Raw genomic sequence first — 24438 nt, forward strand, 5'->3', positions numbered from 1 at the left:
AACAAAATGAATCAGAGTTTTAACTCTATCCTATTTCACTTTGTTGGTAAAAGGTTCCAACAGTAGGACATAAGAGGGCATTCTTGAATCAGAGCCTAAGCCAAGTTATTGCCCTCAGGACACAAAATCCTGGACTATTCTCTTGTCTAGAAGATTAAAATAAGGCAAAGTTTGGTTTTCATGAGAAAGGATTTTTCCTAAATATCCCTGGCCTCTTCTCCCACCATTACTCTTCCCCAAAGACATAGAATGAACACCTGATTGTTGATTTGGGGAAAAGATTGTTGATTTGGGCAAGCATAGCCCAGTGCCTCTCTTCCTCTTCCCTCTTTCTCCTTGAAGGCATGCCTCCAGTCTACACCCCAGTACCAATCAAAGCAACACAGAGACCTGCAGCTTTCTAATGCTCCCTTTGATGGATGAGTAAGTACAATTCTGGAACTTAGTGCTCACAAGGCCATAGTGTGTGTGAATAGGGTGGGGAGATGGGGAAAGTAAGATACAATGGGAATATGGGAGCTGAACACTAAATCAGGTCTTTCAAATAAGTTCTATCAGTACTGAAGATTGCATGTTGAGCTTGAATACTTGACAACAGTTTGTCTTAACTCTCACATCAGGGGGAAAGGCTTGGCAATTGCTGGACCTCCTCTTCAAACCCCTTCTTCAAACTCCCCTGGTCCAAGTAGGGGCTCTTTGCCTTGATGTTTCAATTCCAAAGAAGAACACAATGAACCACGTGATTTCCCTGATCCAACACAGTAGAGGTGCAAACCTTCAGTCATCTCTGCCATTTTCATGGTAATTTGAAATTTTTCAAAATTCAAAGAGACGTGCAGAAAATATGAGACAAGAGTATGATCCTGACCATCAGAGTTTAAGTCCAGACACTTAAGTTATGGTGTGATGAAAAGATAATGTTTTTATAACTGGAATTGTTCTAATGCTACAGTTATACTAGTCTCGTTTAAAAGAATATAGTAACCCATTGCTGATAAAGCATTTGCATCTAGAAAAGAGAGTATGATAATAAAAACAAAAGTAATGTGCAACATTAATCAAACTGCATGATTTCTTTGACCCTCAGTTTCCTTGTTTGTAAGTGGAGTGTTGTAGGAAGGATTAAACGAGTTAATACAGAGTAAACCCATGAATGGACACTGTCAGTGCCCCATCCAGGTCCTGTTTATCAGCTGGTATTTGCAACCCAGATTGTTGGGTGTGTTGACTATAGGAATCAAGCTGCCTTCTTCCCTTGAAAATGGTCCTCAGCTGATAGGAGCTTCCTCATGAGGAAATAATGGTCAATGACCAACTGATTTGGGGGAATAAAGACAGGTCCCCCTTGCCTCAAAATGGGGCCAACTGTGTGGTACAATTCATGTTCCTGAACACTCCCTGTGGGATCAGGCCGAAGTTAGTCTACAGCTAAGATCACACCCTGGCTTAGCTTCCTCCCACCCCCAACCTCATCCTTTTCTGTTTCGTTCACTCTACTTCTCCCATGAGCACTCATCAATAAATCACTTATACAGAAATCCTCATCTCAGGCTCTGCTCTTCAACACCTTAAATGCTGTGTAAAGTACTAGAACTGCCCATACGAGGCACCCTATAGGTTAGGTATCATTACTGAAATCGTTGTTCTTGGGTTTAGCGTCCATTTGTAATTCCAGTCCAGATCTGGTCAATAGTTCATCTAATAGAGCCCAACATATGGAGGTATTTCTATAGAACAAGTGATTATCAGTTACCTCAATAGGTCCCACTTGAAAGTCAATGGAGATTTGCTGCTCCCTAATTTCCTTCAGTGCCACCATAGCAATTCGAACATCATCTAGGTCTTTAATTGGGCGATTCAGTTTCTTACTGAATTCTTCAACAAGTGTAAAAATGTTTTCCATCTCACTTCTGTATTTTTTGTTACAGTGACGGCCAGTGACAACCATCCAGGCCTTCGTCTCAGCGGTCAAGGTGAACTTCAAGTCAGCTGTAAAACCCACATGTCCACCGTTCAGTTTGAAAAACTAGAACCAGTATAAGGAGACCCAGTGTAACGGTTTACCAACAGTAAATACTTTGCAGCTGATAGCCCTCTAACACACGAAAAATCAAACTGGAAAAAAATTAGTTTTTCCCAATCATTATATATCCATTCATGTCATAAAGCCTATTTGTAACAATTCAAAACACATTCTAAAATGGGGAAAAAAAACAAAACAGTACCTATCGAAACTGTCGGAGATAAGCCTCAAATCTTTGTTATTGTTATTTATTAAAGAAAGCGTACATTTTAATTCCAAATATGACAGACTCATCCCTTATCTGAATTAGCATTTATTTTCAAGGTTTAGCAGCAGAGTGTTCAAAATAGTCCAGAATAAATAATTACACAGAAGGAAATTAAAAACAAATCTATAAGTTGGTCTTAAAGCTTGAGGCCAATAAAAGGAAAGTCAATCTTTAAGATAGCTAAAACTCTCTGGAATACTAATCTAGGTAAAGAGACAGAGTAATACGTTGAATTTTTATGACTGTCTGAAAGAAAATGAACCAACCTGTGTACAGAGCAATGGTACCCGCACAGATATACTCAGGCTCAGTGTTAATTTCTTGCTCTAGTTTTTGGAAATAGAGAATCTGGGATTCAAATTCAGAAAGCAAGGGGTTTTTCATAATAAATGTCACAATGGTTTCTTCTTTCTCCTTTTGCCAAATGTGATTGTAGCGTTTGAAGCAGTCGGTGGATGCAATAACTTCCTAGAATACAAATAACGTATTTGTGTAGAGAAGGAAGAATCAGAAATGGTATCATGATATAAATGAACATTTGCCAGTTGTTGGTGGTTCCCATGGATTTATTAAAATGTTTAATTAGTGAACCGTGTGACTAGTTGAAAATGCCACAGGACTGGAACTGGATACAACAGTGTAAATAGTAACCTGGGACTAGTAACAATGTAACTGGTACCATCCTAGCCAAAAAGAGACGGGAACAGTTTCTCAGGAAAAAAAAAAGAGAGAGAGAGAGAGAGAGAGTCCATAAAATCTCTTGTGAACCAGGCCCTATTGATTGAAGCTGGACCTTAGGTCAAAAAACACAGCTCAAATCATGCCACAGAGAGGGTGATGCTATGGGGAAAAAAAATACCCTGAGGTCACTTTTTCCCATTGCACAAACTCCTCCAAGACTCTCATTGGTGACATCTACTGGAAGACTCAATGGAAACCCATTGACTTGTTCCCTAAGGTCAGAGCGTGGAGATTAGATCTAGAGGGACAAATAGAATATATCCAGCATCAAGCCCCATTGAAAGATTGCATGGAATCACACAAAATATATAAATATATTAGATAAGGACTGACATCCATACAACATTAAATCTTCCCATGTGTTTCTAAATCTTCTCACCTCTTTTTCTTTAATTCCTTGTTAAGTTTTAGAGAACTCTTCAAAAAGACCCTACAAACTTCTCATTATGTACGCTCCTAGGTATTTTTCAATGATGTTGTTATTGTATAAAGGATCTTTTTTCCACTTTCCTTATAACTGTATGGACGGCATATAAGTTTTTTTAAAAACTGTTTTTTTAACAAATGGTCTGCTTTGTTACAAAGTGTGCTTCTGTAAGATGAATTGGCTCTCTCACAACTGGCAAATAAGGAATGATGTCAATATAACAGGAAGGTCACATTATCAAATGCTGTTTTTCCTAACACTTCATTTTGTACCCACTAAAGCAGCAAACCAAAGAGGGGCACAATGCTTTTTGTCTCTTCTTTCTTTTGGGTTAATTTGTTCTCCACTTTGTTTTGAGAATGTTCTTTGCACAGTTAGACCTGATCTTTGTATATTTTATATTTGTCTCCATAACTCAGTATTTTCAACTGTTTCTTACACCTTGTTACAACTTCTACCAAGTTTCTTTCACCTTTAGATAGTATGTAAAGTTCTATACTGACCACAGCGTTGTTAAACAGGTTAATATTTTACTATGATTGTTATTGTTTTTGGTATTACTCTGGTTACAGAAGTTCCTAGGTTGTGTGTGTCTATCTCAACCTCTTTTTTCTCATAAGCCCTATTAGATGTGCAACTTTGCAAAACCGGCTTTTCAGGAACATGTTTATTGCATTACAGCAGAAATGCCTATAGTTACCTTTCAACTGACTACTAATTTAACTCTTCTTGGGCCATATGTATTTTTTAGATTAGCACTTTTGGATTTACTTGATAGACAATCATATCATCTCCAAATAATTAAAATTTGTCTCCTCATTTCTAATGTTTATACCTCTTGGTAGTCAACCTTGTCTATTGGCTTACATTATCATTTCAGAGTTACATCTGCGTGAGAAAAAAAAATTTCAACTGAGATAGAGAGAAAAGTGGCATTATTTGAAAGAATAGAGCATTACCAACAGCATTCTAAATGGTCTGATTATTTTAAGTAAATTTCGCCAACCCGAGCCAAGCCAAGCAGTAGCTTTACTCTAGTTCCCCACGTGCAGCTAAAGATGCCCCTTGAAACCTCAGGATTAATGAGTGTTGACACTTCACACCCACTAAAATGCAGAAAGCTAAGCCTGCCCCCGCTTGTCCCAGCTACCCCTGATGCCCTGGCACGGGCTGAGATGTTGACATGCACACCCAGAATGCACTGCAACAGCATCTAGACATATTCACAAATGTATGATGGTTTGGAGAACGAATTACAGATTATCAAAGATCCCTGAACATGGGTAAAATTCCAGAATCCTGAGCTCTTCCAACACCCAAGAGTTTATAATATTAAGAACGTACCTGGGACTTCCCTGGTGGCACAGTGGTTAAGAATCCGCCTGCCAATGCAGGGGACATGGATTTGAGCCCTGGTCTGGGAAGACCCACATTCCACGATCAACTAGGCCCTTGTGCCACAACTACTGAGCCTGAGCTCTAGAGCCCGCGAGCCACAACTACTGAAGCCTGCAAGCCACAACTACTGAGCCTGGGTGCCACAACTACTGAGCCTGTGCTCTAGAGCCCACGAGCCACAAGTACTGAGCCTGTGTGCCACAGCTACTGAAGCCCACAAGCCTAGAGCCCATGCTCCGCAACAAGAGAAGCCACGACAATGAGAAGCCCGTGCACCGCAACGAAGAGTAGCCCCCGCTCACCACAACTATAGAGAAAGCCCATGCACAGCAACAAAGACACAACACAGACTGAATAAATAAATAAATAAGTAGATAGATAGATTTATTAAAAAAAAAAAAAAAGAACATACCCTAACTAAATAAGTTTTAGACTCTCATTTATTTTATCTGAGCCAATCTTTATTAAACTGGAACATTTGAAAGCAGAGGTAACCTAAAGCCTAAAGGAAAAATTACTTGAACTACATATGTAGGGCTGATCTACTTAAGTTATTTTAATTGCCATGGTTATTTTGATTGTTTGGTCCAGCTCATCTTGTCAAGCCAGGCAGTGTTATAAGTCGATGGCCAAACTATGGATGTGCTGAATGTAGGTCAGGTTTGTATTCTGATCCAACCAGTTATTGTAAGAGGAAAGGGGCTGGGGTCAGAGGTTCTGTGGTCGAGGAAGGGTCAGCCACAGAAAATTCAGAAGGGTCTATGGCTGTGGACAGCCACGTCTAGCACTATGACCAAGTGTGCATATAGTCTTCCAGAAACAATCTGGCCATCCTATCCATCTGGATAAAGTCCTTCAAGTTATTCTAAGTGCCAACCCTTTCTATTATCTTAAGGAAGACTGCACTAAGATCTGTAAATTTCCTTCACATAGTATAAAGGCAAATGCAACAACAATGACACAGACATAAGTACCTTGTTGCCTGCAGGACATTAATTTCAACTACTCTGTCTTACCCTTAGATTTTCATAACAGTGGCTGCTTATACTGAAAGAAAGTAATGGACTTTATTATTGATCTATTTTATTGTATTTTCCATGATTACTGAGACATTTGAAAGCATACTTGAATGTTTATCATCATCACAGAATACTCTACTTACCTTTATCGTTTAGTACAGAGCTTGATAAACTAAGCACCAGACAAATATTTGTTAAATTGAATTATGTGAACGCAGTCCCTAGGGCAAAATTAAGTACAAGACCTTCAAGATATTAAGAAGGAAAATTGAAAATGCATTAAATGCAAAAGCTTCCAGTTCCCTCAGGAATACATTAAAATTAAACTTAATATTTCCTCACATGGTTAGAGCAAAGGCAGCTTTTCAAAACACTTTCAAACAAGTGAAACTCATTCTATCAAAACTGAGTAATAGAAAAGATATATTTACTGAGTGACAACTGTTCCCTCAACAATGAGAAACATTTTTAAAGAGTCAGCAGGTCTTAGTGCCAATGTGAATATTTTCTTTTAGGTAGAAATTGACACCAGGATTTTGAGTCTTTTTAACCACAAAGACAGATTTGCCTGAACAGAAAAGGGAAAGGTGAGAGAAGAGCAGTTTGGAAGAAAAAATTAACCTGAATTTACATCCATGTCCAGTACAAGTACGTGCTGAAAATATTTTCGGAATTCCCAGTATTATCTTATTTCCATGATATACATACATGTATATACAATATATATAAATTTTCATCTATTTTATAAGATTTGCCCAACTACAGAAACACAAGAACTGAATGTAAACTTATTCTATTTCAAATGATTCAAGTCAGTTCCAGCATCACTGACTCTTTGAAGGTGAACTGCAGCAACAGTCTGACCTGGGGTTTGAGACATCTTGAATTTTTTAACAGACTTATCTGTACTACATAAATATATAACAAGTTTAAAGGCATTAAACAGAAGACAATATAAAACACAGAAATAATAATTGTCTTTCACCTTGCAACCTAGAATGAAAAATCTTGAGTTAAACAAACATTTGCTGGGCACGTACGAGATTCCATAAGCTGCTCACTGAAGGTACAGTGTGTGAGACCCAGGCTACGTGAAGGACAAGCTTAAATGTTCAACTTCAGTCTTGCTGTAAAGCAAAAGACCCTGGCTGCAGATCCTCTTGGCATACCTTTTTGGTGGAGTTGATGATTGTGCTAAGCACAGAGACTAATTTTAGAATCTCTTTGTTGTCAGAAACATTCTTATAATAATTCCTGTTTTGCACAGGAATGGGTAAGTTCACAGATGCTATCTCAAAGGTATCTAAAAGCAAAAAAAAAAAGAGAGAGAGAGAGAGAAACATTTATATCAACAGTATATAGAACATGCTTTAAAAAGATGAGTGAATTTCTGTAATGGTAAAGTAAGGACCTCTGAAAAAATCTTCTTTGTAAAAGCAATTGAAAACACTGGGCAAATTTGTCAATAATAATTTTTTCAGGACTCTGGACATTAACCAAAGCTTGCAACAATTCAAGGAATTGTTTATTAGAGAAATATTTTGAAATTTGAGTAACAACAGTGAGTTTTGTCACTGTTTTGTTAATCGGTTCTACGTACACTGCCCCTTGCTGGCTATGCGGCAGCCTCGAGAAACAGGAGCTTTGCAATGACCGTGGCTGTGAAAACCACAGCCAGCAGCAGGCCACATTCACCAGAGGGACCAGCCTGGGCTTAAGGCTCCTCAAGAAGCCCCACAGAATTGTCCCTACTTGACTTGTCTGGAAGCTCCCTGGGCAAGCCCCATTCAAAGAGGTTATCTTTATTTGACCTGACTCAGAACCCACTGACTGAGAAAAGCCCTATCCCCAAGGTGTTTGTCAAAAAACAATGAGAACAAAACAGAAGCAGACTCATAGATACAGAGAACAAACTAGTCCTTGCCACAGGGAGGGGAAAGGAGGATGGGCAAAATCAATAAAGGGGATTAAGAAGTCCAGTTATAAAATAAATAAGTCACAGGATGTAGTGTACAATACAGGGAATACAGTCAATAATACTGTAATAACTTTATATGGTGATAGATGGTAACTAGATTCATAGTGGTGATCATTTCATAATGTGTAAAAATACCAAGTCACTATGTTGAAGTACATAAGTCACTTACTTATGAAGTAAGTCAACTATACTTCAATTAAAAAAAAAAAAAAACATCAGTGACGTTTAACTTCACAGCTGTCTGAGGCAATGATATCTGTTGGGGCAATGGAAAGGGTGGCCAAAAAAGTTAAAGATCTGGGGAATGAGATGTCCACAGAAGGCCTTATAGGGCCCTGACATATTCCTGGGGTTCTAGAAGGTCATGTGTATGTACAGAGCTGTGCACATGCCCAGGAAAGACCTAAAAATGTCCCAATCTTTCATGCTGGCTCATGAATTGAGGTCTTGCACAAATAATAAATAAAGGCTAGAGCAGTGCTGATAACTTTCTGAGCTTTCAGCGTGCTCCAGTGCACACACAAACTCCCTAGGCAAAGCATGGAAGTCTTACTTGTTCAAAGCATTAAAGGAAATCTCTGTGCAATCATAGTTAACTGCTAAACTAACCAAGCACAGACTATAGTGGTGCAGTCCACAGGGAAGACAAGTTTTACAGAATTGGTCCAGGAAAGTCAATATAAAACAGTAGTAACAACAGACCCTGGGAGAAAGAATCAGATTTGCTACATTATACTCTTTAACATATCAACTTTTAAACAAAAATTAAAATTGTGAGACATGCAAAGATACAGGAAAGTCATGCCCACCCATAGGAACAAAAACAGCCAATAGAAATATACATGAGAAAGCCCACTATTGGAATTACTGGACAAAAAGAAATTTTTATTGACATACAGTTGATTGACAAGGTTCTGTACAACATAGTGACTCAAATTTTTTATAGATTGTACTCCATTTAAAGTTGTTATAAAATACTGGCTATACTCCCTGTGCTGTATATTTCCTTGTAGCTTATTTATTTACTTATTTTATACATAGTAGTTTGTATCTCTTAATCCCATACCCCTATCTTTTCCCTTCCCCCCTTCCCTCTCCCCACTGGTCACCTCAAAGTTTGTTCTCTATATCTGTAAATCTGTTTCTGTTTTGCTATATTCTTTCCTCTGCTTTATTTTTTAGATTCCACATATAAGTGATAACATAGAGCATTTGTCTTTCTCTGTCTGACTTAATTCACTAACATAATACCCTCCAGGTCCATCCATCTTGTTGCAAATGGCAAAATTTCATTCTTTTTTATGGCTGAGTAATAGCTCATTGTATATATGTATCACAGCTTCTTAATCCAATTGTCTGTTGATGGGCACTTGGATTGCTTCCTAGCTACTGTAAATCATGCTGCTATAAACACTGGGGTGTGTATATTTTTCGAATTACTGTTTTCATTTTTCCAGATATATACTCAGGAGTGGAAATGCTGAATCATATGGTAGTTCTATTTTTAGTTTTTCTGAGGAACCTCCATACTGTTCTCCACAGTGGCTGTACCAATTTACATTCCCACCAACAGTGCAAGTGGGTTCCCTTTTCTCCACATCTGTGCCAACATTTGTTATTTATGTTCTTTTTAATGATGGGCATTTTGATGGGTGTGAGGTGATATCTCATTGTGGTTTTAATTTGCATTTCTCTGATGAGTAGTGATGTTGAGCATCTTTTCATGTGCCTGCTGGCCATCTGTATGTCTTCTTTGGGAAAATGTCTATTCAGGTCTTCTGTCCATTTTTCAAACAGGTTGTTTGTTTTTTGATATTGAGTTGTATGAGCTGTTTATATAGTTTTGATATTAACCCCTTATTGGTCATATCATTTGCAAATATTTCCTCCCATTCAGTAGATTATCTTTTCATTCTGTTGATGGTTTCCTTTGTTGTGCAAAAGCTTTCTCACAGCATGTACAAAAATAAACTCAAAATGGATTAAAGACCTACACGTAAGACTGGAAACCATAAAACTAGAAGAAAACATAAGCAGAACACTCTAACATAAATCATAGCAATATTTTTTTATTTGTCTCCTAATGCAAAGGAAACAAAAGCAAAAATAAACAAATGGGACCTAATTAAACTTAGAGAAAAATTTAAAATCAGCTATTAAAATATGTTCAAGGAACTACAGAAAACCCTATCTGAAGAATTAAAGTACGAGAAGTATGTCTCAAAAAATAGAGAATATCAATAATGATATAGAAATGTAGAAGAGAATCAAATACAAGTTCTAAAGTTGAAAAAAACAATAAATGAAATGAATATTCACTTGCAAGGCTCAACAGATTTTAGCTTGTAGAAGAAAGAATCAGTGACCTTGAAGTTAAGTTTCTTAAAACCTAGAAAGCTAGGTTATTGATTTGAGATATTTCTTCCTTTTTAGTATCAGTGTTTAAGACTATAAATTTCCCTCTAAGCACTGTTTTAACTGCATTTCATAAGTTTTGTCATTTTGTGTTTTCCTTTGCATTTATCCTAAAACTATTTCCTAATTCCCTTTGTGATTTCTTCTTTGACTCATTGGTTATTTAGGAGTATATTGTTTAATTTTCATGTATTAGTGAATTTCCCAAATCTCCTATCACTGATTTTTAATTTCATTTCACTGTGGTTGGAGGAGATACTTTGTATTATTTCAGTTTTTTTAAATTTCATTTCAATAGTCTCCAGATTGACTTACAGATTCAGCACATCCCAAAAATCACAAATCTTTTTTGTAGAAATTAACAGGCTGATGATTTCAAAATTCATACAGAAATAAAAGAGATCCAGAATATTCAAAAACAATCTTGAAAAAGAAGAAAAATGTTGGAAGACTCACACTCCTGACTTCAAAATTTACTTCAAAGCTATAGTAATCAAGACAGTGGGGTTCTGGAATAAGGATAGACATAAGATCAATGGACTCAAATCCAGAGTACAGAAATAAATGCTTACATTTGCACTTGCAGTTAACTGATTTTCAACAGGGGTCTCAAGAAAATTCAATTGGGAAAAAATAGTCTTTGCAACAAATGGTGCTAGGACAACTGAATACCCACAGGCAAAAGAATGAATTTGGACCCCTACTTCACTCAAAATGCACCATAGACCTAAATATAAGAGCTAAAAATATAAAATGTTTAAAGAAAACATAGGAGTAAACATTCATGACCTTAAGTTAAGCAACAGTTTCTTAAATACACAATCAAAAGCACCAAAAGAAAAAGTAGCTAAGCTGGACTGAATCAAAATTAAAACTTTTATACTTCAAAAGATACCATTAAGAAAGTGAAAAAACAGGGCTTCGCTGGTGGCGCAGCGGTTGAGAGTCCGCCTGCCGATGCAGGGGACACAGGTTCGTGCCCCGGTCCAGGAAGATCCCACATGCCACAAAGCGGCTGGGTCCATGAGCCATGGCCGCTGAGCCTGTGCGTCCGGAGCCTGTGCTCCGCAATGGGAGAGGCCATAACAGTGAGAGGCCCACGTACCACAAAAAAAAAAAAAAGAAAGAAAGTGAAAAAGCAACCCACAGAATGTAAGAAAATATTTCAAATTACATATTTACATATCTGGTAAGGGATTTGTATTCAGAATATATAAACAACTCAACAATAAAAAGACAAATAGTCCAATTATTAAAAACTTGGGCAAAGAATAGACATTTCTCCAAACAAGATATATAAACGGAAAAAAAAAATAAGAAAAGCTACACATACAGACATGAAAAGATGTTCAATATCATTGGTCTTTATGGAAATGCAAATCAAAACTGCAGGGAGATACCACTTTACACACACTAGAATGGCTATAATCAAAAGGCAGACAACAACAACTGCTGGTGAGGATACAAGGAAAAAAAAAGAGAGAGAGAGAGACCTTCATACACTGCTGGTAGGAAGGTAAAATGGTCTAATTGCTTTGGACAACAGTTTGGCATTTCCTCAAAATGTTAAGCATAAGTTGCCATATGATTCGGGGCATGACTATCATACCCAAGAGAAATGAAAATATATGTCCACGCAGAAACTTTACACAAATGTTCACAGCATTATCTATTCGTAACAGTCCAAAAGTGCAAACAACCCAAATGCTCATCAGCTGATGAATGGAGAAAATGTAGTGTATCCATACAATGGACTATTTATCCAGCGATAAAAAGAAATGATACATAAAAAGAGATGAAGAAATGATATGTGCTACAACATAGTTAGAACTTGAAAGTTAGTTACAAAAGACCACATGTAGCATGATTCCATTTATATGAAACGTTCAGAATAGGCAAACCCATAAAGACAGAAAGTAGATTAATGGTTGCCAGGGGCTGGGGGAGGGGAATGAGAAATGACTGCTAACAGGTACAGGCTTTCTTTTGGAGGTGATGAAAATGTTCTAAAATTAGATAGTGGTGATGGCTGTACAACTCTGAATATGCTAAAAACCACTGAATTGTACACTTTAAAAGGGTGAATTTTATGTTATGTAAATTATATCTCAAAGCTGTTATTTTTAAAAGGTGCGGCTTATTTCTTTTTTTAACTCTTTTATCATGACAAGAATATATGTCTAATTTTCCATTAAACATTTTTCCTCTCAGTTTAAGATATAATTCATGATTGAACATATTTCGAGTTTAGAAAATTCTGAATTTTAAGCTATTCTAGGAAGTTAAGCAATGTTTCCAAACAATATCAAAATTGAAATTAACACAGTAATATAGATTTTTAGCTTAAATAAATAATATTGTAAGTTGTGGATAAAGTTGTTTTGAGCTGTCTTTAGCCTCCTCAGTAACAGACTATTTTAAAGAGGAACTTGTTTTAGTTTCTTCCTTGTGGTTAGTTCTCAGGGGATATGAGCACTAATTGAAAATTACACACGCCCTGTTTGCAGGGTTGCTTTAAAAGAAGTTTGTAGGACTAAACTACATTTATCATATATCATTAGCAACTTGGATGTCATATGCTACCTAATACTACAGAATATAAATGAAAACCATAAGATCTACAGCAAAAATCACAGCATGTTAGCAAAACAGGACATATAATGGCTCAAAATACAAAATAGCTCTTAAACGTCAGGAAATGTTCATTGTGATGATAAGTTTCTCTTTAAACTGTGAAACTAAAATCCAACTTGTCCCCTAGTATGTCTTGTGAGATACCCACTTAAAATACACTATTCATGGGGCTTCCCCGGTGGCGCAGTAGTTGAGAGTCTGCCTGCCGATACAGGGGACGCGGGTTCGTGCCCCGGTCCGGGAGGATCCCACATGCCGCGAAGTGGCTGGGTCCGTGAGCTGTGGCCACTGGGCCTGTGCGTCCGGAGCCTGTGCTCCACGGTGGGAGAGGCCACGGCAGTGAGAGGCCCGTGTACCGCAAAAAAAAAAAAAAAAAATACACTATTCATGATGGTGATATTAAAATACATAGATCTTCATATTTTATAAACTAGAAACTGGCTCATAGATTAATATTCCGATCTAATCTGATTTGAGAATTGCATGGAGGGAAAATACCTTTTAGCTCAATATATTTTGATTTAGAATGACTAGTTAGAAAGAACTAAAAGAACATTTACCCTGAGGTTCGTTTTCTCCCATTTCAACATCAGAATCGCTGTCTTCGTTACTCTGCAAAGCAGCCATTTTTCTTTCGTGCATCTTTTTCTACAGTGGAAAAGGACATATTTCAGTCATATGACCTTGAAACATAATAAACCATGCCACCAATCATGATTCATTTCAATCATATGAAATGATTTCCTCATCCCACACCCACCTTGGACAACAGCTCACTGTTCCACTGTCTAACCCCCTTGGTGACAGTGACGATGCACTCCACGGCTTTGTTCAGCGTCTGCTGTATGTCTTCTAGGGCTGGGGCCATGGTGATGTTGGGAATGGCCAGAGTGATGCTTGCCCGGAAAATGGGCAGAACGTTCTGCTTCATTTTAGAGGTACTGTTACTGTCTGAGTTAACACAAAACAGGGAGGATTTAATCTTTTTGATTTAAAATGTATTAACTTAGTTAATAAATTTTTAATTTATTTCATTTTTAACCAGAAAAATTAAAGCACCTAGAACAATACTTACTAGGTATATCATTGGACAATACTATATGTGTTTGTTGAATGAATGAAAGAATGAATGAATAAAAACTAATGGAGGATCTAGTTTTGCTCAATGTAACAGAGCAGCTCGATGGAACCCAAGCCATTTTCTGCTGATTACAATCTATGGGTACACTCTCCATAAAGGAAACCCACTGCCTGGAGTCAGATTTAATTACGTAAACTCTGGCCTAAAAGGGCGCGGTTAAAGAGTAGAGAAGAAATAAAGTGTAATTTACCATTTACACCATACCCAAGGGGCTTTTAAAGTCGGATATAGGTATAGGTGTCTAAATATGTATATGTGTGTGCGTGTTAACTCTATATATACAGTTGGAAATACCTGTAATGTATAAAGTTGAGGAAGACATGACAATATTCAGCATATCAACAGTTGATAAGTTCTAATATTATCCCCATGTCAAAGGAAAGTACTATCCTCCATTCTGAAGTAAAATAAAACATAATAAGCCATGCCACCAATCAAAAAATTATTTTAATGTTTCCACTTTTATTCATCCACTTTTAATTAAATATTAGAGATGCTTTCCCTTAAATGCCAATATGCAAAATAAATTAAAATAGTTTGTTATCCTATTGTTTTTTCAATTTTAATTAATTACTGTTACTTTATTTTTTATATCTTTTTAATTTAAAATTTAATTTCAGAATGTCTCTAAATTTGATGGATTTTTGTGGCCCCTCTGGGAAATGCAACACCTATTTCTTTTTTTTTTTTTTTTTTTTTTTTTTTTTGCAACACCTATTTCTGAATGGTGCCGAGGAGAGATGGCTGTACTGAGAATGAAGAAATCAGTTGGAAAGTACTAAATTGACACGAAAATAGTAAAGACAATTTCTGCTTTGGAGATCATGGCATTAATAAGATCTTTCTCTCTTTATAAGACTGGCTAATAATCTAATAATTTAACAATGAAATTATCTTTCTGGATATCTTCTTTTTAAAGTATGTATTTTTTCTTTCACTAATTAAAATAATTCATTTCACACGTTTTCACCTTATTACAAAAAAGATTAAATGTGATGCTGATTATGATGTTATTAACAAGAGCTAAGCAACGTTAAGCAAATTACTTAACCTCCCTGGACTCAGTCTTAAATGAGTGGAATGATAGTGTCTACTTCATAGAATTATGAAGATAATTCAAGTTCATAACATTTAAACTTACAAGGAGGCACTCAAGAAATGGTGGGGGGTTTTATTATTTAAATTTAACAGGAACACACACACACACACAACCAGCAACCAGACTTGGCCAGTCAGGAGGCAAATGGTGTGGGATCATTACCCCGGAAGCTGGTCATGTGGGAGGAATGAATGCGCTTGCGAATGGCCTCTAGCGTGTTCCTTGTAACTTTCAGCAGAGCACCCAGGTTCTGGTGATTGAAGTGAGAGAGCAACTCGCGGGCTCCTTCCTGTAACACCTTGGTCTCTTTCTTCTTTCTCACGACTGTCGTCAAAGGCAGGAGGCCCACCCCAGCATTAAGAGAAGATGTCAAGGTGTCGGAATGTCCTTCTTCTCTTTTTGCTGTTACACAATGAGAGAAATTGAAAGAGATGGGAACGGGGAAAGAGAGAAACAGACAGACAGACAGAAAACCATCTACTGCAGTTAAAGAGAAGAAAATTAAGATAAATTACATGCAAGTTGAATAACACTCAAAGGTCACACTTCTTACGAAATGAGGCCATCAAAGGATAGGGAGACGAACTCGGGGCACCAGGCAGTCTGAGGAGGCCTCTCCTCCTCGATGTGCGGAAACAGGAGGAGAGGCAGAAGCTGTGGCCACAAAAGAACGACAGGGCCTGGGCGCCTGGGTGCTCGTTCTCTGGGTTCTCTCTTCTACCAATAACCATAAACCCTTGGGGAACAGCGACCGTCCTCAGCCTCTCAGTGTCCTCCTCTGTCCTGCAAGCCCTTTGCTCTGGTGTAGACGTACCTCAGTGGGGATTCCAATCCATAAACCATCCTACTCTACTGATAGTGAAAAAACATACCTTTAGACCTAAATGCAAAGAGAGCTAACAAGGGCCAATGCAAAGTACATGCTTGTAGAGTTGAACAAAAAGTAATGGGAATGAATGACATGGCATCATTAAAATGTGCTCTGAATCATAATCTCAGATTTATAAATGTCCTTATAAAATTGGGAGGGTCTTTTTAGAGTGTGAAATTCATTGCCATGTAGAAAATTAAATTTTAGTTTTCAGTAATGTCCTAGAAAAACAAGACCCTTCCATTACCCCCTGTCTTACCCGAAATTTCATTTTTTGAATCAGTACTCTTCATATTGGATGCTTTCTCTCTGTCTTCCTTAGATGAAACTTCCACATCCAGCAATATATTTATTAGCTCATTGACTGCTTCCTCCACTAATGAGCTTTTAAAGTGTAGTATCTGAGCACCATTTACACAAAGGTCCTATCAAAAATAAAAATAAAAATTAGCACTGTGTCATATTTGTTTAACTAGCTCTTGAGGGCACATAGGTTCAGCCTCCAGATGAGATCTTGGTCCCCAACGATGCTTGGCCATGCCTCTCACACTAACCCAGGCCAGGCATCCTGTAAAGGAATGTGTTAAAGACAAGAGAACCAACTGGATCGTAGATGGACCAAAATTATGCTTGCTTCTCCAGCAATGGAGGAAATAACTCCAAAAGTCATGAACTGCCTCTCTTCCCATGAAGTTTCCTTCATTTCATATAAATCTGCTCTAGCCAGGCTTCCTTCTCTCTTCACCTTTGCCAACAGTCCATCATCAACCCCTAATTAATTTCAGATATTCCCCTGCCTCCAACTGGATTATGCATTTCTCAAAAATGAGATTTAACAAACATAAATGAATATACTGGAGCACTGTAATCAAGACAGACAGAGAGATAGTCAGTGATTTACCACCTGGTTGGAAAACAAGCCCATAAAGCAATAGACTGTGAGTAGGTCATAGTCTCCAGCTCCTTCCCAAGTTCCACCATGATTCATCTCAAGATTCTCTAATGTGCTCATGGACCCTCCACTCTAAGCATTAGCTTCACGGTTCATTTACCTCCTCATTACCCATGACATTCACGCCCATTCCACTGCTGTAGGGCATATGGCATTTTGATATCATTAAAACAGGAAGATTCTGATGTGTTCTGAAACTATTAAACTTCTTTACCATCAAATAAAGTATAAAATAACTCCCAGCTCAGAACTTCACTTAACTAATAATCACCATCCTTAGCCTACAGACAGTTATGAAAAAGATGCAGGTCAGAGGTTGGGTAAGGGAGGGAATAGAGTTAGCGCCATCCAGCAACAAGTACAGTAACAAGTATAGACTCTGGCACCAAACTACCTGGATTCAAATCCTAGCTCTGTGTGATTCTGGAAAATCTTGGGCCTTGATTCCCACATCTGTAAAATGCTGATTATGGTAGAACCTACCTCAGATTGTTGTGAGAATTCCAAAAGGCAATGTATGTAAAATGATAAGAACAGTGCCTGCCACAAAGTAAGTACCCAAGAAGTGCTTGTTATTATTATTGATCAGCAAATCACACACAAACACAGGAGGACGTTTGTTTGCGAAGCTTGCTTACCTCATTCCATATAAACAATGAACTAACTCCCTGTTCTCTGAGAGATTGCTAACATTTTTTCAAGCCTTCATCTTAAATCCTCTGACTCTACACACCCTCCCCTAAGGACATGATTTCCCACATCGATCATTCCTTTGCCAACAGCCTTTACTCCATCACCTGTTTCCTCAGCCCTACCCAGGAGAAGCCCAACCCAAATGAACCAGGGCATCTACCCTCTCCACTTGCACACAGAGGTCATGGCAAGGCAGGTGTTGGTCCTGGAAATTCATGGTCCCCAAACTCAGGCAGGCCCCTAATGCTACCCAAGGATCATTCTACATGACTCCAGTCGTATTTCTCTGCCAGGCCCCATAACTGCTGTGTCCTCAAATTCTTGCGTCCTCAAATCCTTACACCATCCTCCCTCATCGTCCTCAGATAATAACCTTGATTTCTATAGCACAAAGCAAATGGAGGCCACAACATGGCCCTGACCCCATGCCCTTATCCAGAAGACAAATCAGCCTCCATCATTAACCCCTTTTCCTCCTTTGTCAGTGAATGCAATGTTTATTCTTCTATTTAAGAATACATAGGGATTTCCCTGGTGGTGCAGTGGTTAAGAATCCACCTGCCAACGCAGGGGACACGGATTCAAGCCCTGGTCCGGGAAGATCCCACATGCCGTGGAGCAACTAAGCCTGTGCGACACAACTACTGAGCCTGAGCTCTAGAGCCTGCAAGCCACAACTACTGAGCCCACGCACCTAGAGCCCGTGCTCCACAAGAGAAGCTACCGTAATGAGAAGCCCGCGCACTGCAAAGAAGAGTAGCTCCCACTGGCCGCAACTAGAGAAAGCCCACACACAGCAATGAGGACCCAATGCAGCCAAAAATTAATTAATTTTTAAAAAAAGAATACATAATCACACAATCTGAGTTCTAAGTCACACTCTGCTGCTTCGCCAGAGACTATGCTTACCAACCATTCCCTTTTTCCTTCTCCACTTGATTTTCCCCCTCAGCATATCAACATACTCAATGAACTTCAACTCAACATCTTTCTACCATAAGAAGCTTCTGCCTCGGGGCCTTTTCACTTGCTGTTCCCTCTGCCTGGAATGTTTTTCCCCTAAGATATTCACCTGGCTTGCTCCCTCAATTCCTATGTTCAGATGTAATCACATAAGTCATCCCTGACCATCAACATAAAATCACAACTCTCTGTCAGGTACTCCTTTCCTCCACTATCCTCTTAATTTTTCTCCATTGAACTTATCATCACCTGGCATGTTGTTTGTTTATTGGCTTTTTTTGTTTGCTTGTTTTTCTATATCTTCCACTTGAAAGTGGGCATCACAATGGCAAGGATTGCATCAGTTTTGTTCACTGTTTTATTCCCAAATAGTGGTTCGCATAGGAGCTCCACAAAAATTGTTGAAGGACTAAACGAATTATAAGAAGTAAACATATTCAAGAGAAAGCATTCTTTTATATTGGTAATCATTCACTTTGGTAATCAAAATGCAAATTAAAATTTGAGAAATAATGGATTAAAGAAAGTTAACTAGACACTCCCAGGAGCCCTTCTGAAGGTCTTTATTCTAAAACGTTAATGTGAAGAGAATCTGAATGGGGAAAGGAACGTACAGTCTTTACCCCAAGCAGATTGAACACAGACCCCGCCTTTTCCAGCTTTCCCAGCAATGGCTCCAGAACCGTGCGCCACAGAACACCAGTTTGGGAAATGCTGCTCTACAGAAACGTTTAAAGAAGAAATTCTACCCAGAAACTGTTTAAAACAATTATTTTATTAATTAACCCTAGCTTATTAGAAGCTCTTCAGCAAAATAGCTCTATTCTTCACAAACTATAGGAAATGAGAAATGTGTTCCATGGCAATCTCCCTCCTAGTGATCTGAAAAGAGATGATTTGTTCTTCATGTCTACGTGACCCCTCAGGTACATTCCTCTTCATTTTCAGATTATTGTCTGAAGGCTCCTCATTTGAATCACATCTATCACAGACCAGTCATGCATAGAGAAAACAAATTTAATTTATGCTCCCAAAAATGCCCTTTATAGAAAAATGAATCACAAAACAAAATTTAAATAAAAACATCAGTCTTCTAATAACCTTTGTCATTTGGAGAAACTCTTCACAGGTAAGTGGCTCCTCCCTGGGGAGATGACAAAGAGGCGTGCCACTCATTTCTTCCAGGATGGCATCGATGCGGAACTCGATCAAATCATTGACCCTGTCAATCAGCAACTCCAGGGCCTCTTTGGAAAAAAATAAAGGAGATTAAGCATTTTGTTTAAAAAAAAAAACCAACATGATTAAATTTCAGTAGCAAAATCAGGATTAAAGTTGCTCCATAGAGCTGTTTCATACTTGGTTTTCTCACCCTGTTCTTTCTTTCTTTCTTTTTTTAATTTTACTTATTTATTTATTTTTGTCTGTGTTGGGTCTTCGTCGCTGTGCGCGGGCTTTCTCTAGTTGCGGTGAGCGGGGGCTACTCTTTGTTGTGGTACACAGGCTTCTCATTGCGGTGGCTTCTCTTGTTGTGGAGCACGGGCTCTAGGCGCGTGAGCTTCAGTAGTTGCGGCACGTGGGGTCAGTAGTTGTGGCTCGCAGGCTCTAGAGCGCAGGCTCGGTAGTTGTGGCTCATGGGCTTAGTTGCTCCACAGCATGTGGGATCTTCCTGGAGCAGGGCTTGATCCCATGTCCCCTGCATTGGCAGATGGACTCTCAACCACTGCGCCACCAGGGAAGTCCCAACACACTGTTCTTTCTTAAACCAGTTTCCCAGCTTTCTCAGCCTGCCTTACTCTGACTCAAACTTGAAGTCAGCTCAAACGCATCTCCCCCAGGAGGCTTTCTGTGAATCTGCCCATATTCGCATGGCCCCCTCCTCCTGTGCCGGCATCGGTCCCTGAGCACTCCTCCATCTCAGAGGATCTTCTCCATTCTTATAATGCTATGGTTCATGCATTTTATATTATTCAACCTTCAAATTGTAATGAGCCTAAAACACATCTCATGCATATCCAAAGACCCCTTCACAATTTATCTTTGAATCTAGTCCCCAAATCTACAAAGCAAAACAAAGAGGGTAAGAGGGTTCAACCATAAATTCCTCACTCCTCTACCCCACCCAACCCAGTACCTACAAATATTCTTGAGTATAGTGAACCTGGTAAAGTAAATAGGTGGACCCTTCTGAGCTCTAAGTTACTTGGAAGGTACAGTGAAAACATACTAATGAGACAATCTCTTTAAAAATTAGGATATAAAAAGACTAGGTACTATTTCAGCAGCCACAAATACAAGAGAAAGAGAGAGAGAATAAAAGCAGTTTTCACGAGGGGTATGTAGAAGGGAGGCTCAGGAAGGAGGGACCCAGAAATGAGGTGATGGGATCAAAGGGTAGGAAAGGGGTTACGGAGAAAAAGAAATGTTAAGAGATTAACTATATAAAACTATTGCAATTATGAATCCATGTGTGTCTGGGTGTCTAGTACAAACCCAACTCAGAGTAATACAAAAGCATAAGAAAGAGCCTGATTTTCAAGCCCTTTGCAGTCAGTATGGGGAGAAAGATAGAACCATTAGAAGAAACCAAAATACAGATTCTTTAGTCCCAATGTGAAACAGAAGCCACAGGAAAAAGTGGTCCTGTGTGGTAGGATAGTCTGAGTGGGCTTCTTGGGAGTGGGACGCACTCTGGGGTATAAAACATGGGGAGAATTAGGGCATGGAGAGCAGGTGAGGACACTGTGTAGGAGAGGAGAATGGTGATTTCTAAGTCTTCCTAGAACAATCCCTCTATCACCATGTTCCAACCTGTGTTCCACTGTCCACCACAGAGGGTCTACAAGGTGTTAACGTGCTTTCCTGGTAAGCAGCCAAGGAATTCTGGGAAATGCCACCTACAGGAGCCCACTTTTGGAGACCACTAAATATTGGCATATCAAGGGCTCTGAAAAGTCCTCCAGAAGAGAAATCTGCCTGACTTTGTTTAACCTGGATTTCCCAGACTTATCTGAGCCTAGACTTCTTTGCAGCATACTTGTACACATTCTGGGAAACTGTATTTAATGGAATACACCACGTTACATATATTTTAAAGTATATTATATCCCTCATTAGGAAAAAATGTTTGCTTAAACTTTTCCCATGTACCCTGCTGTTCAGCAGTCTGCTGTGTCCAAATCACATTTTCCAAATCAAGGTCTCAGAATACACTAACCTATTAATATAAAAAGCTGAATGACTCGAGTTCCTTTAAAGTCTAATGGCCAACAGTAAGTATAATTTTAAAATGTAGTTAGCCTCGGGGGATAAAATTAAATACTGAATATATACAGTTTCCAGGAAATTAATGACTTCATATACTTGGTAAAAATTCCTTAGGGAACAGCTTAAGAATATCACTCCTTGTTTCATTATTCATATCACAACATCTATAAGAAATTATACCATAGACCTTAAAAACTCAGCCTTTTGAATTGAAAAATAATAACCATTTAAACAGACTTACTGATCTTTGCAAAAGCATTTTTCAAGTACATCTTAATGTTCAGGGATGTCCAGGTCAGTGCAGCCAGGCCAGGCTGCAGAGCTTCCTCCACCTTTGCCAAATGAGGGACCATCAGTTGCTCTATAATGGGAGGCATTTTTGACTTCACTCTCTGATATTCAGCCAGCATCATCTGCAGGGAAATAAGGGTGAAGTAATCAAATAATATCTCACTTTGAATATCTAGTAATAGCTCATTTTTATCCAAAACGATTACTTTTATTTAGGGTCCAGTTGCAGGGCTCCAATAGCAGCCTGGCAAGTAAAGCAGCCAAAACATAATAAGAATAGAACAGGCAAGAAATCTCTCCATAGACACAAATTCCTAATCTAATAAAATACGACTGAGAAGGAGAGAAAAAGAACTTAAGAGCAAGTTAAAGGACAAGAATGTTGTCTGCTTTGTTCAATGTGCCTGAAACAGTGCCTGGCGCATAGAAGGTGATCAATCAATATTTCTCTGATTAATTAACTAGCTGTTATTAGAATGAGCATTTGTGATCAGAAACTCATGGTCCTCCATTGAAATTTACCTGCTGTATAATGTTAAATTGTGTCAGTATTTTGTTCACATGTTATCATATTTAAATAAGACTGATAGTACTTCCAGCCTACCTTTTATAGCAATGTTAATATTAATAATAATTAATTATAAGAAAGTAACTTTAATGCACTTCTTAAATACAATTGTTTTTAAGCTCATCTTTGTAATGTGTGTGTGAGTATTACTTTGTCATTAGATCACTGTTTCCCAAGGTGTTTATGCTGAAATGCAAGCCACAAGAGATTCTATAAGAAAAATGGTCCCTGGGTGGATAAGTTTGGAAAACACTGTACACAATATCTCCCTTCTTTGACAGTCACAATTAATAGTAATGATTCTGAGAAAATTGCAAGAAGGAAGTAAGAAGCCCAACAGTCTTTGTGAATTGTGTTAAACTCAACATTTCCCATTGGACTATATAATCCTTTCTTCATTTAATACTTTTCCACAATTTCTGTAATATCCTTTCAATTTCCATGAAACACCTAAAGTTGATGGTTCTATTAGCAGCTACTTATACATTTCCTGAACCGTTTATCCACTGCTTACCTTTTTTTCAATGTTCATCACTTATTCTATTTGGGAAGCAATTCTTAAATCAGCCTCCAGCAGGCCTTTTACTTCCTACCTTAATCCTTTAATCTAGGAGGTATTATTCACCCATTTTATAAATGAAAAACTGAGGCTTAGAAGGGTAAAGTAATTTGCCCAAAGATAATGCTTTGAATCCAGATTGACTTCAGAATCTGTATTCGTAACTATTAGTCTATGTTGGCTCATCTCTTTCTAGTTTGAACTGCCTTCCAAGGAATAGATGAAGAAAACAAACTCTCAGCTACTTCAGCATGTCTGTAGAAGCCTGAAAACTGTTAAATATTCAGCATAATAACTCAGCAACACCTGAGATAGTCTCCAAAACATGTCAATAGATCTGCTCTTACCAGGTACTTGCAGTGAGTGGGAACCTTTAATGCTTTCAAACTCAAGATACAATAAATGTCACCCAGATGATAATTCACTTGTTAGAATTGTCATTTGCAGCTGTGGTGGTTTAAAAACATTCTTTGACCGTCCTCCCTTAATGGGGTGGGGTTTATGTCCCCTCTCCTTGAATCTGGGTGGGCTTATGAAGCCCAACAGAAGACAACAGAAATGATGCTATGAGACATCTGAGGCTGTCCAAAAGGCCATGTGGCTTCCTCCCTGCTTACTGTAACACCCACCGTTGGCATCCTGAATTGCATTATAAGAAATTCTACTACCCTGAGGCCTCCCTCCATCCTGGACTGCTCACATAGATTCTCCAGTCCTTAGCCCCAACTAAGTGAAACTTCCAGCCATTCCCACCAAAGAACCAGAGAATGAGTCCTTCTTGGACCTTCCAGATCAAACATCTGCCAACTGAACTAAGTAATCTTAGTCAATGCCATGTGGAACAGAAGGATCACCTAGCCAAGCCTTGCTTAAATTCTTTATTCACAGAATCATGAGGTATAATGAAATGGTTGCTTTAAGCCACTATATTTTGGGATTGTTTGTTACATGCAACAGATAACTGAAACAGCAATTCTGTGGACAAAATTATCATTAGTAATTTTATATTCTGATAAACAGTGTTTCTTAATAAAAATACTTTCTTTTTCCTTTTTTATTTATTTTTTATTGAAGTATATTTAATTTACAATGTTGTATTAGTTTCAGATATACAGCAACGTGATTCAGTTA

The 24438-nt window shown here is 38.3% G+C and overlaps 1 protein-coding gene across 4 annotated transcripts in view; it reads right to left on the minus strand.

The window, feature by feature from the left end:
* Window positions 1-24438, minus strand: part of DNAH5 (dynein axonemal heavy chain 5) — a 273570-nt gene that overhangs the window by 151458 nt on the left and 97674 nt on the right. For all 4 annotated transcript variants that reach the window (XM_067730386.1, XM_067730387.1, XM_067730385.1 and 1 more), the window contains 9 exons: window positions 22131-22302; window positions 19724-19869; window positions 16274-16439; window positions 15306-15545; window positions 13664-13854; window positions 13464-13551; window positions 7046-7179; window positions 2558-2759; window positions 1754-1989 (listed from right to left, as the gene is read on the minus strand). In XM_067730386.1, coding sequence (XP_067586487.1) covers window positions 1754-1989; window positions 2558-2759; window positions 7046-7179; window positions 13464-13551; window positions 13664-13854; window positions 15306-15545; window positions 16274-16439; window positions 19724-19869; window positions 22131-22302 — 1575 coding nt within the window. The remainder of the gene's footprint in view (window positions 1-1753; window positions 1990-2557; window positions 2760-7045; window positions 7180-13463; window positions 13552-13663; window positions 13855-15305; window positions 15546-16273; window positions 16440-19723; window positions 19870-22130; window positions 22303-24438) is intronic.

The sequence above is a fragment of the Pseudorca crassidens genome, chromosome 3 (assembly GCF_039906515.1).
Source record: "Pseudorca crassidens isolate mPseCra1 chromosome 3, mPseCra1.hap1, whole genome shotgun sequence".
Taxonomy (NCBI): Eukaryota; Metazoa; Chordata; class Mammalia; order Artiodactyla; family Delphinidae; genus Pseudorca; species Pseudorca crassidens.